Source organism: Platalea leucorodia, assembly GCF_965183815.1.
Source record: "Platalea leucorodia genome assembly, chromosome: 2".
Lineage (NCBI taxonomy): Eukaryota > Metazoa > Chordata > Aves > Pelecaniformes > Threskiornithidae > Platalea > Platalea leucorodia.
In genome coordinates, this window is record NC_138824.1 from 83,031,642 (window position 1) to 83,051,108 (window position 19,467).

The window sequence follows — 19,467 nt, forward strand, 5'->3', positions numbered from 1 at the left end:
GGCTCCAAAGCTGTATATTGTATTTACTAGATTAGGATGTCTGTGGTTTCCAGTTAAGAGAAAAAACTGAAATGTCGAGAAATAGGCAGGGCAGCTCTGGACATTTGCATGTGACTGCAGAATGAAGAATTGAGTCCTGGGATGTGGCTGATCCCACCTATCAACTGCTGAAGAGCCAAAACCACTTTGCAATGATTTGTTGCATCAGACATCTTTCAATAAATCAAAAGAGAATGTTCTTGCTTAAATCAGTTGTCTTCTTTTGTTGAGGTGTTGGTTGTTTAGTTCCACAGTTTTCATAAGCAGCTCTATATCCAGCAGAAACAACATCTTGTAAAGCAATTTGCTGGCATTTCTCTCTCTCTTTCAGCTCATCCCTGTGGGCAGAGACACCCAGAGATGCATCTAACGCAGAGGGAATTACTGCCCGCCCACATCTCTCCAGCCCCACAGTGTACATGCTGGATGCTGGCAGACACCCCTTGGACTTCTGACACGCTGGACGCTGGAAGTCCCCTTGGACTTCTGACTGTAGAGGGATCTCCACACGTTCACTTCCAGTAAAGAGTTCCTGTTGCGTAGGCACACACAAGGGCAGCCAGATCATTACATGTGCCTCTTGCTGAGGAGACAGAAGAAACAAACTGATGCAAATCAGTAAAAAAAAACCTAAAGATGGTGACCATCTTAATTTACATCTTCTCCTACTTCTTGAAATCTCAGGCTCCTTCTCACTAACCCTCAAGTGAGCAGAAAAATAATTGCAAGTCCAATTCTACCTTAAAACATCAGTAAAAGGCAAGATTTGCACAGTATTTGCATCTTAGTCTTATCTTTACTCTAGGTTTATTTAAAGGAATTATTCTGCATGCTACCTGTCTGTAAGCAGGATTGCAAACAATTAGAGTTCAGTGCAAAACTCCGTAGTAGCACACAATCCACAAAATTATTACTATCATTTAAAAATGAATGAAAAATCAAAAAAAGAGTATAAACCATTTATTTTTGAGCAAATATCCTATACAGTTGTGGCTTGACTACCATTAAACTGCTAATAAAATAATAGCAAAGTATTTGATAAAATATATTCCTGACAATCTTTCAAGTCCTGCATTACGTTTGGAATGATTTCAAATATAAAAAAAAGTCCAAACCTCACCTATAATGAGCTTATTCAGTTTGCATCTTGTACAACTTCTACAGTTTATAACTGGATAAGTGTTGATGCATAGAGCTGTAATTTGCCAGTGTTGATCACAATTTATATTAAAATAAATAAGCAAATATACTGAGATGATACAAGCTGAGCATACAGAATTCATCCTAATTACACTTGATCAGAGGGATTCAAGTAAACAGTCACACTGTGAAATTTCCAGAAGGAAAGCAATCTAAAAGCAACACTCTCACCACCTTCTTTGAGCAATTTTCTCCTCGTGTTAGCATTACTCCTACAAACCATTGGCAGAAATTACAAAATAAGATGCTTAAAGGTAAATAATAAAACTAGTAGGTAAAAAAATGGTTCTTCATCATCTAAGATATAATAAGCTGGATCTTCAGCTTTCAGATGTGTCACCAAAGCTGGGATTCTTCATACTTTAATCTTCAAAAGCTAAACACTAGGTTAGTTGTCTGTTCCCTGCCTGTTCAATGCAGATTCAGCTTAACCAAGGTACTGATTTTAGAAGGATCCACCTATCCAAGATGCCTGTTTCTATTCCATGTATAAAGACAGCTGTCGATTTTTCTTCCCCAGGAGGAGGGAAAGAATATAGAAGGCCATCCAAAACCAGTCAGTGAATTTTCACATGGCTCAAATTATGTGTGATGGATTGAGTCAGATCAGTGAACATTTCTAGGTGTCTCTATCACAAGGGGAGTTACGGTTCTAGCTGTGTTTGTCATTTTGTCCCGTTAAGGTACAATTAATGTCCTACAAAACCAACAGAACTGCTCTTGCTCTATTTGATCAGCACAAAAAAATCAAACCATCATACTGGATACCTATAGCCAGCAGTCATGTTGAACAGCCAAGGATTTGAATTGTAATTTACATGGAATATGAGCATCCAGGTAGCATTTGATCCATCCTCTTTAACTTCCCATATGCAAAAGGAAGGCTTGCACTGTGCACACTGGCACACTAGCGAACATCAAAATAAGCTTGTGTATTTGAAAGCTGCCGGTCTTTCCACTTACGAGATGAAGACTCGGCACATCTCATTGCTGGCGTTAATGATGTCACAGTTTCACACACCAAGCCCACTCTTGCAGGAGTCTTCACAGCGAAGTCAAGAAGAAAAGGATCTCCAAAAGTGCCGAAGTGCTTGGTCTGCCCCTCTAACACAGGGGCGACATGGCGGTAGCCCCGCAGGGGAGGCAGTGGATGTGCTGCTGCTCCCAGGTGATGCAGATGAACCATGGTTCAGAGCTGGAGAGGGGACAGGGTGGCTGGCAGAGGAGCCAGAGCTTCAGCATCTTCTCTGCCACGTGTTGGGCAGCTGATATTCCCAGGGGAGTGCCCAGGAGAGCACAGAGCAGTTGTAACCGCACTTTGGTTTGTGGCAGCAGGACGTGTTTCTGGGAGGGAAAGAAAAATACCCAGTGTTGAAGTTCAGCTGAAGGAAATAATTGTTCTTACAATCTCGGTGGAATAAGACCCACACATATTGTGTTTGTTTGAGAGACAGACACTGAGCCAGCAGCTCAGCAACCGAATAGGGGGTAGAAATTACCCATTATCTTTTTAATTTGGAATGGACTTTAATTTCAGTATTGTCATTGTTTGGTTTATGACCCTGCATTAGAGGTGTTATTATTACCACTCCCATGGAAAATGCTATGAATAAGGTAGCACCTCTCCAAGAAAAAAAATTATCTCAGTCTTAAGATGATCTCTTTTCTTGGCTGGGGAAAGGGGATAGTACCTGTAGTTTTTCTGGTGCATGCTGAGAAATGCTTTGGAAATATCACCTAATTTTCAGCGCAGAAAGGGGGGACACTCATTGCCTGCCACTGATAGCCTGTTAGCCTGTGTCCTTGAAAAATAATATCCTACAAGGAGAAAATATGTAGTACTGAAGTGTGGATCCCTTATGTCTCAAAGCATCAGGAATAAGTGATTTTAATGGATGATTAAAAACTTTCCCCCTACTATTATTGCATTGTAGGGGGCTGCCACCACCAGTGACCTACTTGATATCATGGCAGAAACGCGTGTTTCAGATGCTGGCCTAAATGCAGATGATTGTTGGTTGGTGCTCATCTATCCGTAGTGTGATATACTTAGCAAATAAATAACATCTGCCAGAGGGCCTCTTTTGCTTTGCAGCTAGGTTTAGTTGGGTTCCCTTTCCTTATCTGTACAGTGATGTGGGTACAGCCCTCACAGATGACAGGCACATGAGTGCTGCTTACAGACAAAGTGTAGCTATCCTTAGTATCCTTAATATATATGTGAAGTGCTGTTAGTGCTGGGCTGGGATATGAGTTTTCTTTGTAAGGGGCTGTCAACCATGAGCCCTCTGAAACAGTGCCAGGATACAGAGAATCAAGAGATCTATTTTAAAACGCTATGCTCATTTTCCACACTTTCTAGGGGGCTCTTGAGTCACATTTTCAAGCTTCATCATGCGACCATGCAGAATTGTTCCTTTCCAAATGATGGATTTGCGAGGGGTGGTGGCAGTGAGCACTGAGTGAGTTGGTCAGTCCTGTGCTTCTTGGACCCAGGGCTTTACTAGGGGCCAGCAACTATCATAAATTAACATTGCAGGCATTGGCAACACTACTGATGAGAAGAGTCGCTCCTCAACGAACCTTGCTGTGTTATTAAAGGCACCATTTTGAACAAGAAAGGCTTAAACATGGAGAAGAAAATGTTTCAGCTCATCCGGGAGGAGAAGTCCAGTTATTTTTTGATGCTGCTTGTGTCCAAAGCACCTCCTGATGCACAGGCGGCACAACTGCATCAAGGACAGCGGGCCTGGAGAAAGAGCCGGGGAAGAGGTTACACATGTGGCTTTATTGCCCCAAAATTGTAAAGGTGAAATGGCAGCTGTGCATTACCACTCCCCCCAACTCGCGCAGGGGGTGTGCAGCCACCCCAGGACGCTCAGCAGTGAAAAGCCAGACCTGTGCCCACCAAAGGACATCAGCCCGCCTGAGATTCAATTCAAGCCTAGTCACTCCCTGTCATTACACAGCTGCAATTAGCATTAGCAGCATCAGTCTTTCCCTTTTAAGCTGCACGAGGGTGAAGTGGTTTGTGTCGTCTGAGAAGGAGATGATCGATACTTCCTTCAAAGTCCTTTCCCCCCGACTCCCCCAGTGAGGTCCAAGTTTGCAGCCCCCTGCTTTCTTGAGACATATTTCATAATAGTGACAAACACATAGCAAAGGAAATACTACATAATCCTTTATTTAAACCTTCCAGATTAACCAGTCCCATGCTGATAAATACAAGCCCTTCTGAAGAATCTGTGGTGCTTTTTTTTTATTTAAGTATAATGCCATCATATGCTTCCTTGGGGGGGCTTATCCTTTTCACAAAGAGGTAGATCCTGTGTTATGTTTTAACTGCGGCACTTTTCAACGTTCAGCCCCTCAACATATCATTTTCTCCCCAGTGTGACAAGCGCCGTGGGTGCCGGGAGGGCTGTGGGAGGGCAGATAAGAAGGGCAAAGCAGGGGCAGCAGCGAGTGTGAACTTGGGGGTTGGGTGCTGGGAGTGAGGAGGAGACAAGAGTGGAAAGCGAGAGGGAGGTAAGTGAGCCGGGAGGGGACAGTTTAGGTGCCACCCGCCGTGCCTGCCCAGAGGGTCACCAGAGGGCTGAAATGTTAGTGCTGGTGGAGAGGTGAAGTGCAGCAGGAAGGAACGGGGGCTGCAGTAAAAATGCAGTGAGGTGGTAGCTTTAATCAGCTTCTAGTCTTCCCTCGCGCATGCCACCACATTTCCAGCAGCTCTGCAAGGCTGAAAACTGCTGCAGTATTTGAAGGGCTGCACAAGGGGCTGCGCCCTCCTGCTAGGAGTCAGATTTATCCTCTGCTTGCATACAAGACAACAAGGCAAGCCGATACGGGGCAAGCGAGACTGGCTATTGCAGTATCACACTGCATGTGTGTTTGGCCACCCTGATCCCACAGATAAATGCCCTGCCCATAAACATCTCTTTTAAAAAAGCTTCAATTTACAAAAAAAACCCCTCAGAAACTAAAGACTTATCAAAGCACAAGCAGTGTCACTGCGCTGAAAAATATTTAGGAACTGCAAGCATACTCTTCAAAAAAACTGCATTTTTGGATCATTAGCTAATTCTCCCACCCACACATAGGACTCTCCCTGCAACACAAGCAAGGTAGGCAGTGGTCCGACAGCACGGTGAAGACCTGGGAAGGGAAACCACCACATGTACTACAACTGCTCTGGGTTAGTCCTAGGGCGACTCTGGGTTGGCACATTCACCAACTCATCTCTGGTGGAAAAACACGCTCCTTCCAGCCCGCCCTGGCCGCGGGCACGGGGCTGCTGCGCCCCAGCATCTGCGGCATGGGGGGAGAGGACCCGTGTGTGGGAGTGGGGCAGGAGAGCAGCAGCTCAGCTGTGCCAGTGCAGAGGGGCCATGGGGCTGGCAGGGTGACTCAGATCCCCGCAGCACATTGCCAACCCTCCCTGTGAAACCAGAGGGGTAATGTTTGCACTGCTCCCCCAGGTTGCAACCGTTCAGCCGGCCAAAGAAGTTGGACGTCAGCTGCCCATCAGGCATGACCCTACTCAGGGTGTGCCGGGGAACATCACAAAAAAAACTATTCAGCAGCAGAATGCCCTTCAGGCATTTATCATTTCTGATTTCAATTGCTGAATTTCACTTAGAAAAGTTCAGCCTGAGCAGCACTTCTTGGGCCGGCTCCACAGGGTGTGCCTGAAATGGTTTTCTGTCTCAAATAAACAGGACACACGCAGTGCCACGGGAGTCAGGAGTCTTATGCAGCAGGGACTGGAGCTTGAAAAGATCACCGCTCTGTGCACCATAGATTAGGCTAGGAAGCCAAATATCCATTGCTCATACATAACATGCACAGCAGAGTTGTTTTCATGCTATTATTTTGATATTACTATTTCAAGTAGGGCATGATTCATCACTTTATTATTCCAGTTTTACCTTGGTGTAAATCTGTTCATGACAACAATCACATCGACATGTAACGGGAATAATAAAGTCATGGACCACACCATCAGCAACTTGTTTAAAATAATGAAAATCATTTAGTCATGTGCATAGTTTTCTGACTGAATGAGAACATCTAACGAAGAACACAAGTACACCAACAATTAGACACAAGAGACCTTATTCTAATTTTCCTGAAGATTGGTAAGTAAGATTTCTCCATAATTCATTAAAGTATTCATAACCAATAAAATAAAATAAAATGGATCTGAAAATGTTTCATTTACAGGTACAAAATAAGCACTTCCTAAGGGTTAAGCCTATGGTTTGATACTGCTGGATTATTCAGCACATAATGTTGGCCTTTAAAAAAACCCTAGTTTATAAATGCATATGCATACAAATATATTCATTGTATCATTCTTGTGCAATTTTCCTTAAACCCCACAAAAAAACCTAATATGGAGTCTTTAATTTTAAAGATACTTTTGCAGCTATATAAGATCTTGACCAAACAATAAAAGTAAAGGGCAAAGAACTAGAAGATCAGTGTTTCAATATTTCTTTTTTTTTTTTTCAGTATCACATACATTCAAAATTTTCCGGTTGCAATTTTGCATTTATGCTAAGACTGGTATCTGGCATGTACCTGACTGTCAGCATACTGCATAACCAAAGATCCCAGACCTAGCACTCACCAGCTAGCCTCAACTCCCATCAGAGGTGATTTTCTGCCTGCGTTTGTCGGCACGCTCCAGATAACACTCCTGTGTCTACTCCCATCTCAGAAACAAGCGAACTGAGAGACTCCCACTGACTTCAGTACTTTAGATAATCAGAAAAAGCCACCATTAATTTCTAAGGAGCATTTTGCTTGTTTTTTCACCCTAAACTCTATTTTGCATTATATTGCAAGCTCCCCAATACAGTAGATTCACAACCTGGAGGTTGAAAGATGGGTTATTGTTGTTACCATTATCCCTGTTAGTGCGCCACTATATTCTGACCCTAGAAAACATAGTGTCCGTATGTCAGCGAATGGAGGTAAACTTAGTTACTCTCAGTTTTGTAGCACTTGTAGCATGGAATAGCATGGCCTTTTGCAGCAGTTTGCATGGTTTTCCCCCAATGAATCCCAAGTGAACAAATAAAACAAGCACTAAGGGGCACCTTCTTTCTGCAGGAGAAGTCGGCCCACAGGGCTGCCGGGTGGAACCAACTCCATCGGCCTCTTGCTTTCAGCGTTCTTCACCCAAATGTCCGCTCCAAAGTCAATCAGCAGTGTCACCAGCTCTGCACTGCAATTCCTGGTGGCTGCGTGCAGAGGGGAGTCCAGGCCCTTGCCACTGTTCACATTTGCTCCTGAATACCAAGAGATGACAAAGCATTATGATAAAGAATAATGACTACACAGTAGATTATTTCCATTTCCTGCACTAGCTGCTATGGCTCCGAATAATCCGTAAATGCTGTAGCATCTGCCCGGAGGTGGATTTCCTTATGCTGGGGCTTGGTACTACAATTTGCACATGCACAACTCACAGTGGTTAAGGAGGAGTGGGGTTGTGACTAAGAAAATGATCCCAGAGGAACGGTACATGAGGAAGTCCTTCATCCACCGCCCAGCCTATGGATATCTTGAAGCAGGACAAAGATGTAGTTCCACTTACAGCCCACCTTTGCTCCCCATCCCAGTGCCCCATTCCCTTAAACACATGCAGGGTTTTAACCTGCTCTGTACCGGAGGCTTAAGCTGGTGGGATTTCCAAATGCCAAAGTATCTGTTGGGGAAAGAATGTGAGGACGGAAAAGTTCTAGCGGTCCTTGGTAGGGGAGGATATGAGCAAGCACCCCTGATGAGTGTTTCCCCATCCATTACCCTGGGCTAATCGCACCTAAAACACCCTAAGAAGGGTGAGCTGCAGAACTAATTCAAAACCATTTATAATGTTTTTATAGTACACATTCTCATATATAGAAGGCAGCAAAAACCAAAATGGCAGAAAACAGAAAATATTAGCCAAACATTTACTATTTAGATTAATTTGTATTTGACTTCTTCCAAAAAAAGATCACTGTGCTAAATAGTGCATAAGGTGATCTACATGATGTTTGCTTGTTTTTTCCAAAGCGGCTTTGTTGGTCCATTGTTTTTGTACTAGCTATGTGGCTACTTTAGGCTATATGGCCCCTTTGGTTAGAAGAGATGCACTGCTGTAGATAACAAGAAATGGTCTTGTATAGTTATCCAAGTGCTTAGACTTATAGCTAGGTTTGTTTGATGCAAAGTATATAGCGCTGAACGTTTTTCTGTGTTGGAAATGTTTCAAAATTTTTATGAACTCAGTGGGAATTAAAACATGTTTGCAGAAATACTATGTTTGGGGTTTTGGGTAAAGAGGTTTTGGGTAAAGAGGGAGCAAAAGAAAAAAAGGAAATTTCTTCCTGCCCACTTCAAATAACTGCAGCATCACACACACAGAAACAGGCAAGGATGTTGTTTGTTCCAGGCACTACCATCCATGTGAAATCCAGGATCATCCATCATTTTGTTGGGAGCTGTAAAGCTGAGTTCCTGGGTCAAGAAGACCCCGGTGACCCAGCTACCTCATTTAACTGAGGGCTGCCATTAAGAGCAAAACATCTCCAGGTCCCAGAGCAGGAGCTCCTCTAAATATTTGATGCAAAAAGAATCCAAAGATAGATGTTGCAGGAAACAAAAGTACACCATCCTTTATTTTTCTTTTTACCTGACTCAAGCAGCTTCTTGGCACAGTTCACTTGCTGGTTCTCACAAGCTACATAAAGTGGAGTACCCAGATGCTTGATGTTGTGATCTATATTTACCCCACGGGACGCGAGGAATTCAACACATTGCACATGACCTTAAAAGGGATAAAAGAAGAGTCAACTCACAGAGATCAGGCATTTTTTTCAGCAAATTCTCTATTGCAGTGGTGTAATTTGGCAAAGATTCAGTGTTTTGTCAAGAGATCGTAGTGTAATACTTTCATCCACTCCAGTGTTTCCAACCTGGAAAACAGGAGCTGCAAAGCCACTGTTAGCAAAACAGGCTAAAGTCCTCGCATTTTATCTGACCCATTTTAAATGTCTACCAAAGATGAGATGAATCACGCTGTGTTTCTCTCCACGGCTTTTGAAGATGATAGCCAAACAACTCCCTCAAAGGTCCACATTGTAGGCAACTGGCTTGGACAACGCAGCCCCTTCCAGGTGTCACCACATGAACTCAGAGGCCCCAAGAGCCCAGCTGAGCTGGCCTCAGTGAGCACCAGGGGTGCGATGAACTGCACGGCCCCTGATAAGACCAACTAGGAAGGTATTTCACATGACCCAAATCAAGAAAATTATCTTCTTCATCTCTCATTTCCACTTCAATATGTTGCCAGGAACATGGAAAGGGGTGCTGATGCCCATGGGGTTACCTCTCTTAGCAGCTTCATGGATGGGAGATGCCAAGTCACAGGGCGGGTGTAGGCTGGCTCCGTGCTGCAGTAATAAATTCAAGCAAGCCACGCTGCCACTGACACAAGCGCTGAACAACGGAGTGTGCCAGTCGACAGTAACTCCATTCACCTGGGGGAAAAATAACACAATCAGGTATTTTCTTCGCCGTCTCAATATTTCAAAATAGATTAAAATTATCTAGTTTCTCAACAGAAAATAAGGTTCTCAATACTTTTTATTTAATTCCTTGCAAAAACTGCCTACTGCTTCTGAGGATTACAAGTTTTTATTAGAAAGATAATTTAAAAGATCTTTTTAAAAATTCCCCCCAAGTCTCTCCTCCTGCAAATGAATGTCTAACTAGTGCCACTCCAGGGTCTCTCGGGAGTTACCAAGATACTGAGCTAAATGTGTGCCTATTTCTCAGTTATCTCAGCTGAAACACACTTGGCCATTGCCCTGTCCTGAAATGGTCCATTTTTAAGCTGAAAGTGTGCAGCCACCTCTTTTAAAAAAAAAAAAAAAAAAATTAAACTGTAAGATAATATATGTATAATGAGTTAATTTTCTTATTCACTATAATTTCGACATTAGCTCAAAAAGCATTGGCCGTGAGACACGCCCATTTCACCATCATACTTGCATGTTGTTTCCATTTTCTTCCCATTTTATTGTCAGTTGATCCTAACAGTCCTACACGTCTACTTAAGACTCTGCATATTGACACCAATGGGATTAGTGTGTGCAGAAAATAAAATGCACCCTTAACTGTTGCAGGATTATAAACCCTTTGCAAGAGGAACTTCCCCTTATTCTTTCAGTAAATGACGAGAACATTGCACCTTCATCTAAAGAACAATAGTAACTGTTGTTTAGATCTGTGCTTTTTGGATTGCTTTATCAGGAACATTTTATAACATATGTACTTTAAGCTGAGCTAAGTACAGAGTGTAAATCACAGTGATACGCTGTCACGAAATAGTACCTCACCTAGCATTAAAAAGTGATAATATAACATACTAGCACTGGAGACAATGGTCTGTCCATCACGCACTCACCTGAGCACCGTGTTTTAATAGGACACTGGCACAAGCAGCATGACCCCCTAGGCAGGCTTCATGGAGAGGAGACACCTGGTCTGCTGTAACAAGATTCACATCACTCCCCTGACGAATTAATAGAAAATATCATTACAACCAACTACCAAAACCCTCACACAAACAAAAAAAACCCAACCCTTTCTATAATGACCTTTAAAGCTTTATGTAATCACACCTTCCTCAACTGCCTGGAGTTGCTCATCTCAATAGGTAAGCAGAGAAAGAGGCTGTGGTGCTTTGGCTGGAGTGGATACTGGCACAGCGTACCAGAGGTCATGCCTTCTACACACTGCTAATCAGTGCAGAAAGCTGTAGGCAGTGGACTGTCTGATGGGACAATACAGACATCATTTTAGGAGCTCAGCATAATTTTATTTCTACTACACCATGAATAACAAACTCTGAAACAAAAAAACCAAAGATTAAAAATTGCTAGTAGAGTTCTTGGCAGGGTCGTGACTGCCACCTGTTTACATCACCGCTCAAGCATTCTGACCACCTGACTGCTGAGTCTGCGGCTGTTTGACTGGATCGAATCCTGAAATGTTTTTGAGGTGTTTTCTGGTCTTTGGTCGGAGCATGTCACGCTCTGAAGGAAAGCCACCCCCTGCATTAGAAACCATTGGTTTCATTCTACAGGATCTTTTGTTTCTAGCAATCTTGGTGCTCCAGAAGGTTAAGCTAGAAGATTCTCCAACTTTCCAATAACCTTTCCCTTTCTGTCAACTCCTCCACAGGCTAAATCCAAGAATTTCGAGGAAACGGAGCAGTGACATTCAGAAACTGCTTCTCCCTAACCATGCCCTTCTGCAGTGGGAGCAGGGGCCTCAGATACCCTCAGGCATTTCAGAAACAGATGTGTGGGTGGCTGAAATGAAGTCTCAACCAAAGCCTTGCCTGGGTCCGGAGCTGCCCCCCACCTGGGGCACCAAACATTGCTCACAGGCACAGGAGCTGCAGAAGGAATCCCCCGCTTGCCCGGAGATCCCAGTGACTGAGGTCCCATTACCTACACCAGAATTAATGTATGACACAGGGTATTTTGATACATCATCAGCTTAGTGCACAGAGCTTGTGCTAGGCAAGGAACCGCATGTAGAAAAAAAAAAATCTGTTACACACAGATTTCACTGTGTTTTAGTCAACATGATTTTTTCACCCTGGAGGTTTCAGAGTAAAGCACAGACTGCATTCAACAACTGAACAAACCCAGCAGAGATCATATGAACCCAGCAGAGGGGTACCTGTTTGATGAGTTTCTTCAGAGTAAGCAGACGCCCATGGATAGAGGCATCATGTAAAGGAGACCAGTCTGAAACAAAGTCTGTAAAAAGAGAAAGACAGGAAAAAGGCTAACAACTCCATGGACTGTTTCATCAGCGTACTTTACTTCAACTGCGTGACCCCAGCAAACCTTTCTTCTACTAATTTATTACTTGAGCTGCCAAGTTTTTCTTGGAGCAGCTGCTGAGAGGGAGTGAGACAAGAGGACAGCTTCAATCTGGGTGTGTTTTTAGCTCATCCCATGTTGGTGTTGGCTGCACTCCCCATCAGAAGATGAGAGGGATTTGCAGAACATTACCTTGCTCTGACTGAGCTTGTCCCTCACTTTGAATTCTTTCCAGTGCCTTTGTTTTCACAAGCTCATTACACTTTACCAGTTAGCTCAAAGTACTACGTTTTGAAGAGGGTACGGCTGCTCAGTCATTTACCCCTGCTCAGAGCTGGGCTACAGTCAAGAATACCTAACGAGAGAAGGTACCAAAGTACAAGGAGATAAATCGTGTTACCTGTTGATTTTGCTCCTCAGTTTTCAGTGTTTGGTGTTAGTCTGTGCAGTGGTACATTTTAAGTGATAGCTGTATTGCTATTACTAATATTGCTAATTTCTGCATTGTAGAAACCATGAAGTGAGACACAGCACGTATGGAGGGAAGCTCAAAGAAAGGGTCTGCCTCAGCTTGTAGGGGCAGCTGAGGGGACGGGATGGGACACAAGCTGCATGGCAATGAGGACACAGGCCCAGCCTGTGAGGGGAGAAGTAGGTCATAAAGAAACTGTTCTTACTACCGTGATAAATACACTGATACTTTAAGTGCCCATATAAAACAAACATTCATATTTGCTCTTATAAGGTCTTATGTGAAAGATGATTGACTTCAGGTCACCTTGCCAGACAACTGAGGAGGCATGAAAGGCCTGTGTCAGAAACTGAATTTTAACTAGTGTTCCCAAGTAATCTTGGTATATAAAGCTTGATGTTCAGAAAAATACCACATGACAAAAATAATTACTGGAAATGAGTCAGCACAGCTCCAGCTGGATCAAGGAGGTATGGGAGGGAATCCTTAGGGTTAAATTTAGTACCAAACGTGTCAAGTCATGTAGAGTGCTTTTCTGAAAGATCTTTTCGCCAGGCATAAGCATTATTTGATGCATTTTACAAGACATGCGTATCTTTCCTCAATTATGCTGAGTAACATAAAGGTCTGAGGAAATACTTATTGCTAATGACTTTTACATTTCACTTCTTTGGTTGCTGTATTTGTTTTTTATTTTAATATAGTGAAATAAACTAGCTTAGTGCTGAGAACCATACAAATATTAATCAAAGGATCTTCAGTATTACAGATTTTATGGCTCAGGGCCAGCTGACAGCAACAATCCCTCTGGAAGACATTTACCTCCTTCTGTATTCATTGCCTCAAAACTCGGTGTCTTGTCTACGTTAATGGCGCAGGTTCCCCCTGGGAAGGAAGAGAAGCATTTCCAGAGGGCATTTCACCCAGCTTCTTTTGGAAACACGTTTTGCTGCTCTCTGGAGATGTCCCACTCTCCTTCCACTAACTACAGAGAAAACCCCAACGACTGACTTGGACAAGTTGCTGATGTTTTCAAGGACTAGACTAGATCATATGCATGGAATAGGATGCTTAACAGCGAGAAGTCTGCCTTCAGCAACAAAACCTAATAAGCCACCGTAATTCTTTTAAATAACTTTTACAGATTAGCTGATGATGTCAGTGCTTATGCGAGATCTGCAGATCCTGCCTTGTCTCAGGTACGAACATGCATGCGAGAGCTGAACCTCTCATGGCTGATGTCCTGCCCCTTCTGGCTATGCCACGATGTGCTGGGACAGGGTGATAACCAACTATGTCAGCCATCACTCAGCCAGTTGGGCTATTGCTCTCTCACCTTCAAGTGTGCTCAGTAAAGGACATCAAATTTAAACAAGATGATAGGATCTAGGATAGCAAGACTTACAATGGTTTTGTGATTGAAAAATTCTGCACTAAGTAAATTGTGACCTGAAGATGGTGGTATCTGAAATGTGTTGTGTCTATCACACACAGAAGATCTTTGCCTGCATAGCTATGTTAGGTGGGAGGGGGTGATTTTTTGTGGGCATAGTGGCCGCAAAAGGTCTGCTATAGATTTAGTTATTCTTGCAAGACTCTTTTATGACTGTGAAGTACCTTTGTCTAGAGTTGTTCATGTAGGGAAAAGGATATTTCTGCTACCGGAACACAGCATTTTTGAGCCACTCGATGTCCATCACAATGCTTATCTGCATAGCACACTTTTGCAAATATGTATGTATTGCATCTTACCATCTCTGAACAATGGCTCATTGATGGACTAAACTAGGGTAAATTTTAGTATTATTTCCCTTCTTGGACACAAAAACTGTAGGTCTCTGAAACAAGCAGCTAGTCAAATTGGTAGTAGTCATGCACATCACAAGAGGGAACCCAATTGGTCCTGGCGATAGTTCTTATTTGAATGAAGTAATTAAAAAAAGTCTAGTGGAATAATCAAGACCTCACCTTCTCTTGTGGGAATCCTTCCCTAACAGTGCTCCAGCATGCTCCTGGCTCACAGGACAATTTCAGTAGCATTCTGGAAATAACCTCAAGGTTGGTTTGAAGCCTGAAGGGAATGAGCTGTGGGCAGTACAAGGCCCTTAGGAACAGGGGTCTCAATGGGGATGATTGCACAAGCAGCTGATTCATGATTTTCACCATTTCTCCTCATTTTCCTTTCTCTGGCTATGACTACTACCTAGTTAGGGGAAGGGAAGGGAGGAGGGCTTGTATAAAATACTAGATCATTCATTGGTTTATGCTAGGTTTATATTTACTTGATCCGAGCTATCACTCGGCACCCCTTGGGGCCAGAAAGGAGGTTTATTTTGTGTCCACTGGAGACTGACCATGACTAGAGACAGGATGCAGATCTGGTGGCTGGAGCTTCTGTTACCTGGTCAGTATATCCTGCTCATGGGTGCAGTTAAAATGACTATCAATCAGCTTTGAATTCTGAAGGAGAGATGCTTTGGAGAGCATCCTCTGAGCATGGGGCACAATCTCCTTCCTGCACTCTCCCCAGGGGGAAAGCTTGGCACCTTCTCCTGCTCTTGGCATGTATTTGTTATAGCTGTAGGTTTGGGTCTTTTCCTTCAGACCCTAAGTGTGTTGCCAGGGAACGGGGAAGGTGTTTGGCAATCTATTGACCATGGCCTACAGACTAGGTTTTTGCTGGACAGTTTGAAAACTGCCATCTATTCCACTGTTGCCTGTGACTATGAGTCACTGTCAGAGACTGTGCAGACTTGGTAGGTAAATCTGGACTGAAAGTAAAGAAAACCAGGAGGATAATTCAGCATTCAACTTTAAGCAGGTGAAGATGTGAAGGCAAGTCAGTCTGTGCCATTTGGTCTCAAAGACAGAAATGGTCCCAATCTCTTTTATTAAGCAGTATAGAAATAGCTCAAAAAAGAATCTCTATGAGTCAGGTAATTTTTTTCCAGTCTTGTATTACTTTCACTATAAAAGTCAAAGGGAAAAAAATGAGAAACTGAGAAGCAACTCAAACTTCACAGGCACAGAAAGATTCATCAGTTCAGATATGTTTCGTATTTGGAAGATGATACCTCAAAATTAGAAGGCCAAAGGAGGGAAGAGACGTAAACCTAATATCGCTTTATGGGTGGTACCAAGTGCATGAAATGAACAGAGGAATCAACTCGGGAAATCTGGGTAATGTACATCAATCAGTTTTTAAAGAAAATTGTATTCTTTATTATTGGCATCATTTGAGCTCTGCCTGACTCCTTCTATGTTCCATGGGCCATGTCCCACAACAAACATGTAGTTCCAGTAAGTTCACAAACATCCTTCGCCTTTAGCAAATGGACAGCTATTTCCAGTATCTATGGTTCTGATCTCATAAGGATAGCCAAACTATGCTACAATTATTAAAGCACAGTATCATTAATTGACTAAAATAGCTTTGCTTTAAAAGTGTTGTGTGTCAAATGATGCTTATGCTGACCATGCTGTTGTTCTTGCTGATCCTGCCTCTGTTACCATTGTTTGTGTATCCAGGCTCTGTAAAAGTCTTTTGATTTTCCCATTTAGAAACCAATGGCATTGCCCAATCTGCATGAGTTGCAAGGGAAGCATGTTTACAGTAATTCTAAAAATCTAGATTGAGGAACAAGTTTTATGAGCTGCAGCTAGATCTTTTTTTGGCCACACAAATACAGGCGGGGTTTTGTGCAAAATACCAAGTTGTTATATCAACATGTGAGCACTCTGGTGACACAGAGGGAGGTGCATGGTCATGCCATCACATCCATGTGCAGAATTTATCCATTCAGTGCTTGCTTGAGAAAATGCAGATTTGTACCGAGACTCTAAAAAGGAGCCAGGCCAGACCATAGTCAGCTATGGACTGGCCATTAGCTTGCAATTTTGCCAAGTCTTAACAACGAATTAAAAGATTGACCACATAAGCATCGAAATGTGAGTGGAAAATAAAAAGAGGTATGTGCCAACACATCGTAATCCAGGTGGGAATTCTGCACCGAGACGAACCAAGGCTTTTATTCTGAATGGAAGTGGAGGCCTACCATAGCTTCACATTAGCCTTGGATACATTGGGAAGAGGGAGTTTAATGGCCTGTCTGATGACTAATTGCCATGATGTACTTCCAAATCTGCCACCGTGAACAGCATGGCCCTGAGCTGCCATCTCTCCTGTTTGCAGCAAGCACCTCCGCCCTGAAGCAACGCCGGGGAGGCAGCCTCCCTGCAGGGGAAGGCAAATTTCCCCAGTTCCTGCACCCAGGGCATCGCCCTCTGGCAAACCACAAAGCTTCCGTTTTCTGCCTGCGCCAGGCTGGAGCTCCTGTTTCTCAGCTGGAGGAGGAGGGAGGCTGCAGTGGACGTTGGGGTCTCACTCCCTCCTTCTGCACAGCACAGGAGGCATGCCATCAGTAATATAAATGATCAGTATTTATACCACATACAGGCTTTTGATTAAAGCCTAAGCAAATGCCGATGCTAACTGGCCATGGACTTTTAAAATCATGGAATAGTGACTTTCAGGAAAGAGCTGCCCGTTAAAGAGCAAGGCTGGTGTACACGGGTGGCACAGCTATGTTCACTGCATGTACCACCACAGCAACAAGTATTTCTAATTGCCAAAAATATGTACAACTGCTCTCTCACAGAGGAACGAGACTGTTTATCCAAATTTGAAATTTACCCACGCCTTAGTCCACAGGCAAGCTGAGTCAGGCGTCAGTACCTTCAGCATCTAGACATCCAAAAACCCACTGGCTTTCACTGGCATTGGATCACCTAGCTCCCCTTTCAATGCTGAAAATCCCAGCCAGCCCAGAGGTTACATTAAACCTCTGGTCATATTTCATTGCATTGCCATCACTTGGGCACATGAACACTGGCAAGGTGTATACAGAGGAAGCTTTATAGCAATAACCACACAATCACGCAAACCCTGACTGCTCCCCATGCACAACAGAGCATTCACACGACTTTTCTAGAAGAGCACTCATTTTTGCAGTGATGGCTGAAAGTACCTTTTTCCAGCCTCTGACCATGTGGAGGGTGTTTGCACACTCCAGGCCTGTCCCCAGGCTGGTTTCCTTCTGTGGTGGTCACGCACGGTGCAGGTCACAAGGGGCTTTGAAGTTCTTTTGGCAGAGGTATGCTGTTGCATACACATTTGCATACACATATGCTTATGGCATTATATATAACAGTATTACAAATGGTATTTTTCATATTCTAAGGCTTTCCCCTAAAGTTTGTGATATATGCAGCCAGAGCCAAATACATTCCTGCTGTATGTTTCCAGCAGAGCTTATTGACTCTGCCAAGGAGCAAGCAGACACAAAAGAAATGGACTGAACTCAGATTTTCAAAGGACCAAATGATCTGTGTGCAGCAGTGCAGCATGTAGGCTCCTCTCCTTCCAGCCTCCATTTTGCTGGAGCTCATCTCCAATGCGGACCTGCTTCGGTTCACACTGTTAATAACATCGCCATCCCTTCCCTCCCACCCCAGCCTCAGTATGCACATATGTGACACACATAAGGAGAGGCAGACAACACAGCAGATATACTGATCATCTAGTTTTAGGGTCTTATTTTCCTATTTGGTATGAATGAAAGTGTCCTAAACAGCCCAGGAAAGGAGGAAGGACAGTGTAAAGTCACGTTATCTTAATTTACCTCATTCCCTTTGCACTTGCCTTGAGCTGAAGGAGTGGCTTTTCAGAAAATAGAGCTACAGGGAACATGTCTAGCTAAACTATGTGAATTTAAATTGTCTTTTTCCACCATGTCATATTTTCAATGGCTCTGGGCCAGACAACAGAGCAATGATCAGAGTGAGGCCATTCGTCTCAATAACTGTTCGCTGGTGACCACAACATCATTGGTCACAACTGACCACAACACCCTGGCCGTTGCAGAAGAACCCAATAGGGCTGGTGGCTCAGACTGGGCAACAACACTTAGGTCTGCTCATCTGAAAGCAAAAAGAAAAGGAAAAATAAAAGGAAAAGGAAAAATAAAGAGAAAAAAAGAAAAAGAAAAAGAAAAAGAAAAAGAAAAAGAAAAAGAAAAAGAAAAAGAAAAAGAAAAAGAAAAAGAAAAAGAAAAAGAAAAAGAAAAAGAAAAAGAAAAAGAAAAAGAAAAAGAAAAAGAAAAAGGAAAAGGAAAAGGAAAAAGGAGAAAGAAGGAAGGGAAGGAGGAAAGGAAGGAGGAAGGGAAGGAAAAGAAAGAAAAAGAAAAAAGGAACTGAGCCAGTGCTGAGCTTCCAGCTGGCACTAATCTTAAATCAAACATGCCACATTGCAACTTCTTTTTCAGTGTGCTGTGGTTTAAGTGCTGCATTTGTTTCCATTTGTACAAACTGCAATAAAGAATCAGACACTCTTTTCTGTGGTGCACCAAAAGAACAACCAAAAATTCAGTATCAAATAGGAACAGCTTATTAAAATCCCTTCTGAAGAGTGAGGGCATGGGGACGTTGTGTGGGACTGACTGTGGACCTGCACTGGAAGCAGGACATCGGGATGAGCACCCCACCGTAGCCTGACCCTGCCCTTTGCTGCTGCTGGCAGAGGTGAAGGTTTGCGGCGAGGCAGGAGTGTTACTTACCCCTCATCAGTGGGTTTGACAGAGACATTGAAGATGCCTGGCCTCCAGCTCCTTGCGACTTGCTGGCATTTTGATTTGTTCTCTCATCATCCATCTCAGCCCCGTCTGTTCAATTTCTGTTTTTTCACTTTGCGGTCGATCTCGGGAGTTCAAATTCCATCGTCCTCGGCAAGCCCCCAGCGGTAGGAGTAATCTATTAAGCAGACTCTGCGCGCACGAGTCGAACAGACCTTGAAGCAGACTGGGATGTGGT

At 43.4% G+C, this 19,467-nt stretch overlaps 1 protein-coding gene across 1 annotated transcript; it reads right to left on the reverse strand.

Moving 5' to 3' along the window:
* Positions 1–1,492: 1,492 nt before the first annotated feature.
* On the reverse strand, positions 1,493–19,467 carry ASB9 (ankyrin repeat and SOCS box containing 9). Its single transcript, XM_082305032.1, has 8 exons — positions 19,215–19,467; positions 11,983–12,062; positions 10,697–10,804; positions 9,617–9,767; positions 8,921–9,055; positions 7,341–7,532; positions 3,823–3,988; positions 1,493–2,583 (listed from the first exon to the last, which is right to left on the reverse strand). Exons 1-7 carry the CDS (start codon positions 19,306–19,308, stop codon positions 3,864–3,866), a joined length of 885 nt encoding a protein of 294 aa, XP_082161158.1. The 5' UTR covers positions 19,309–19,467; the 3' UTR covers positions 1,493–2,583; positions 3,823–3,863.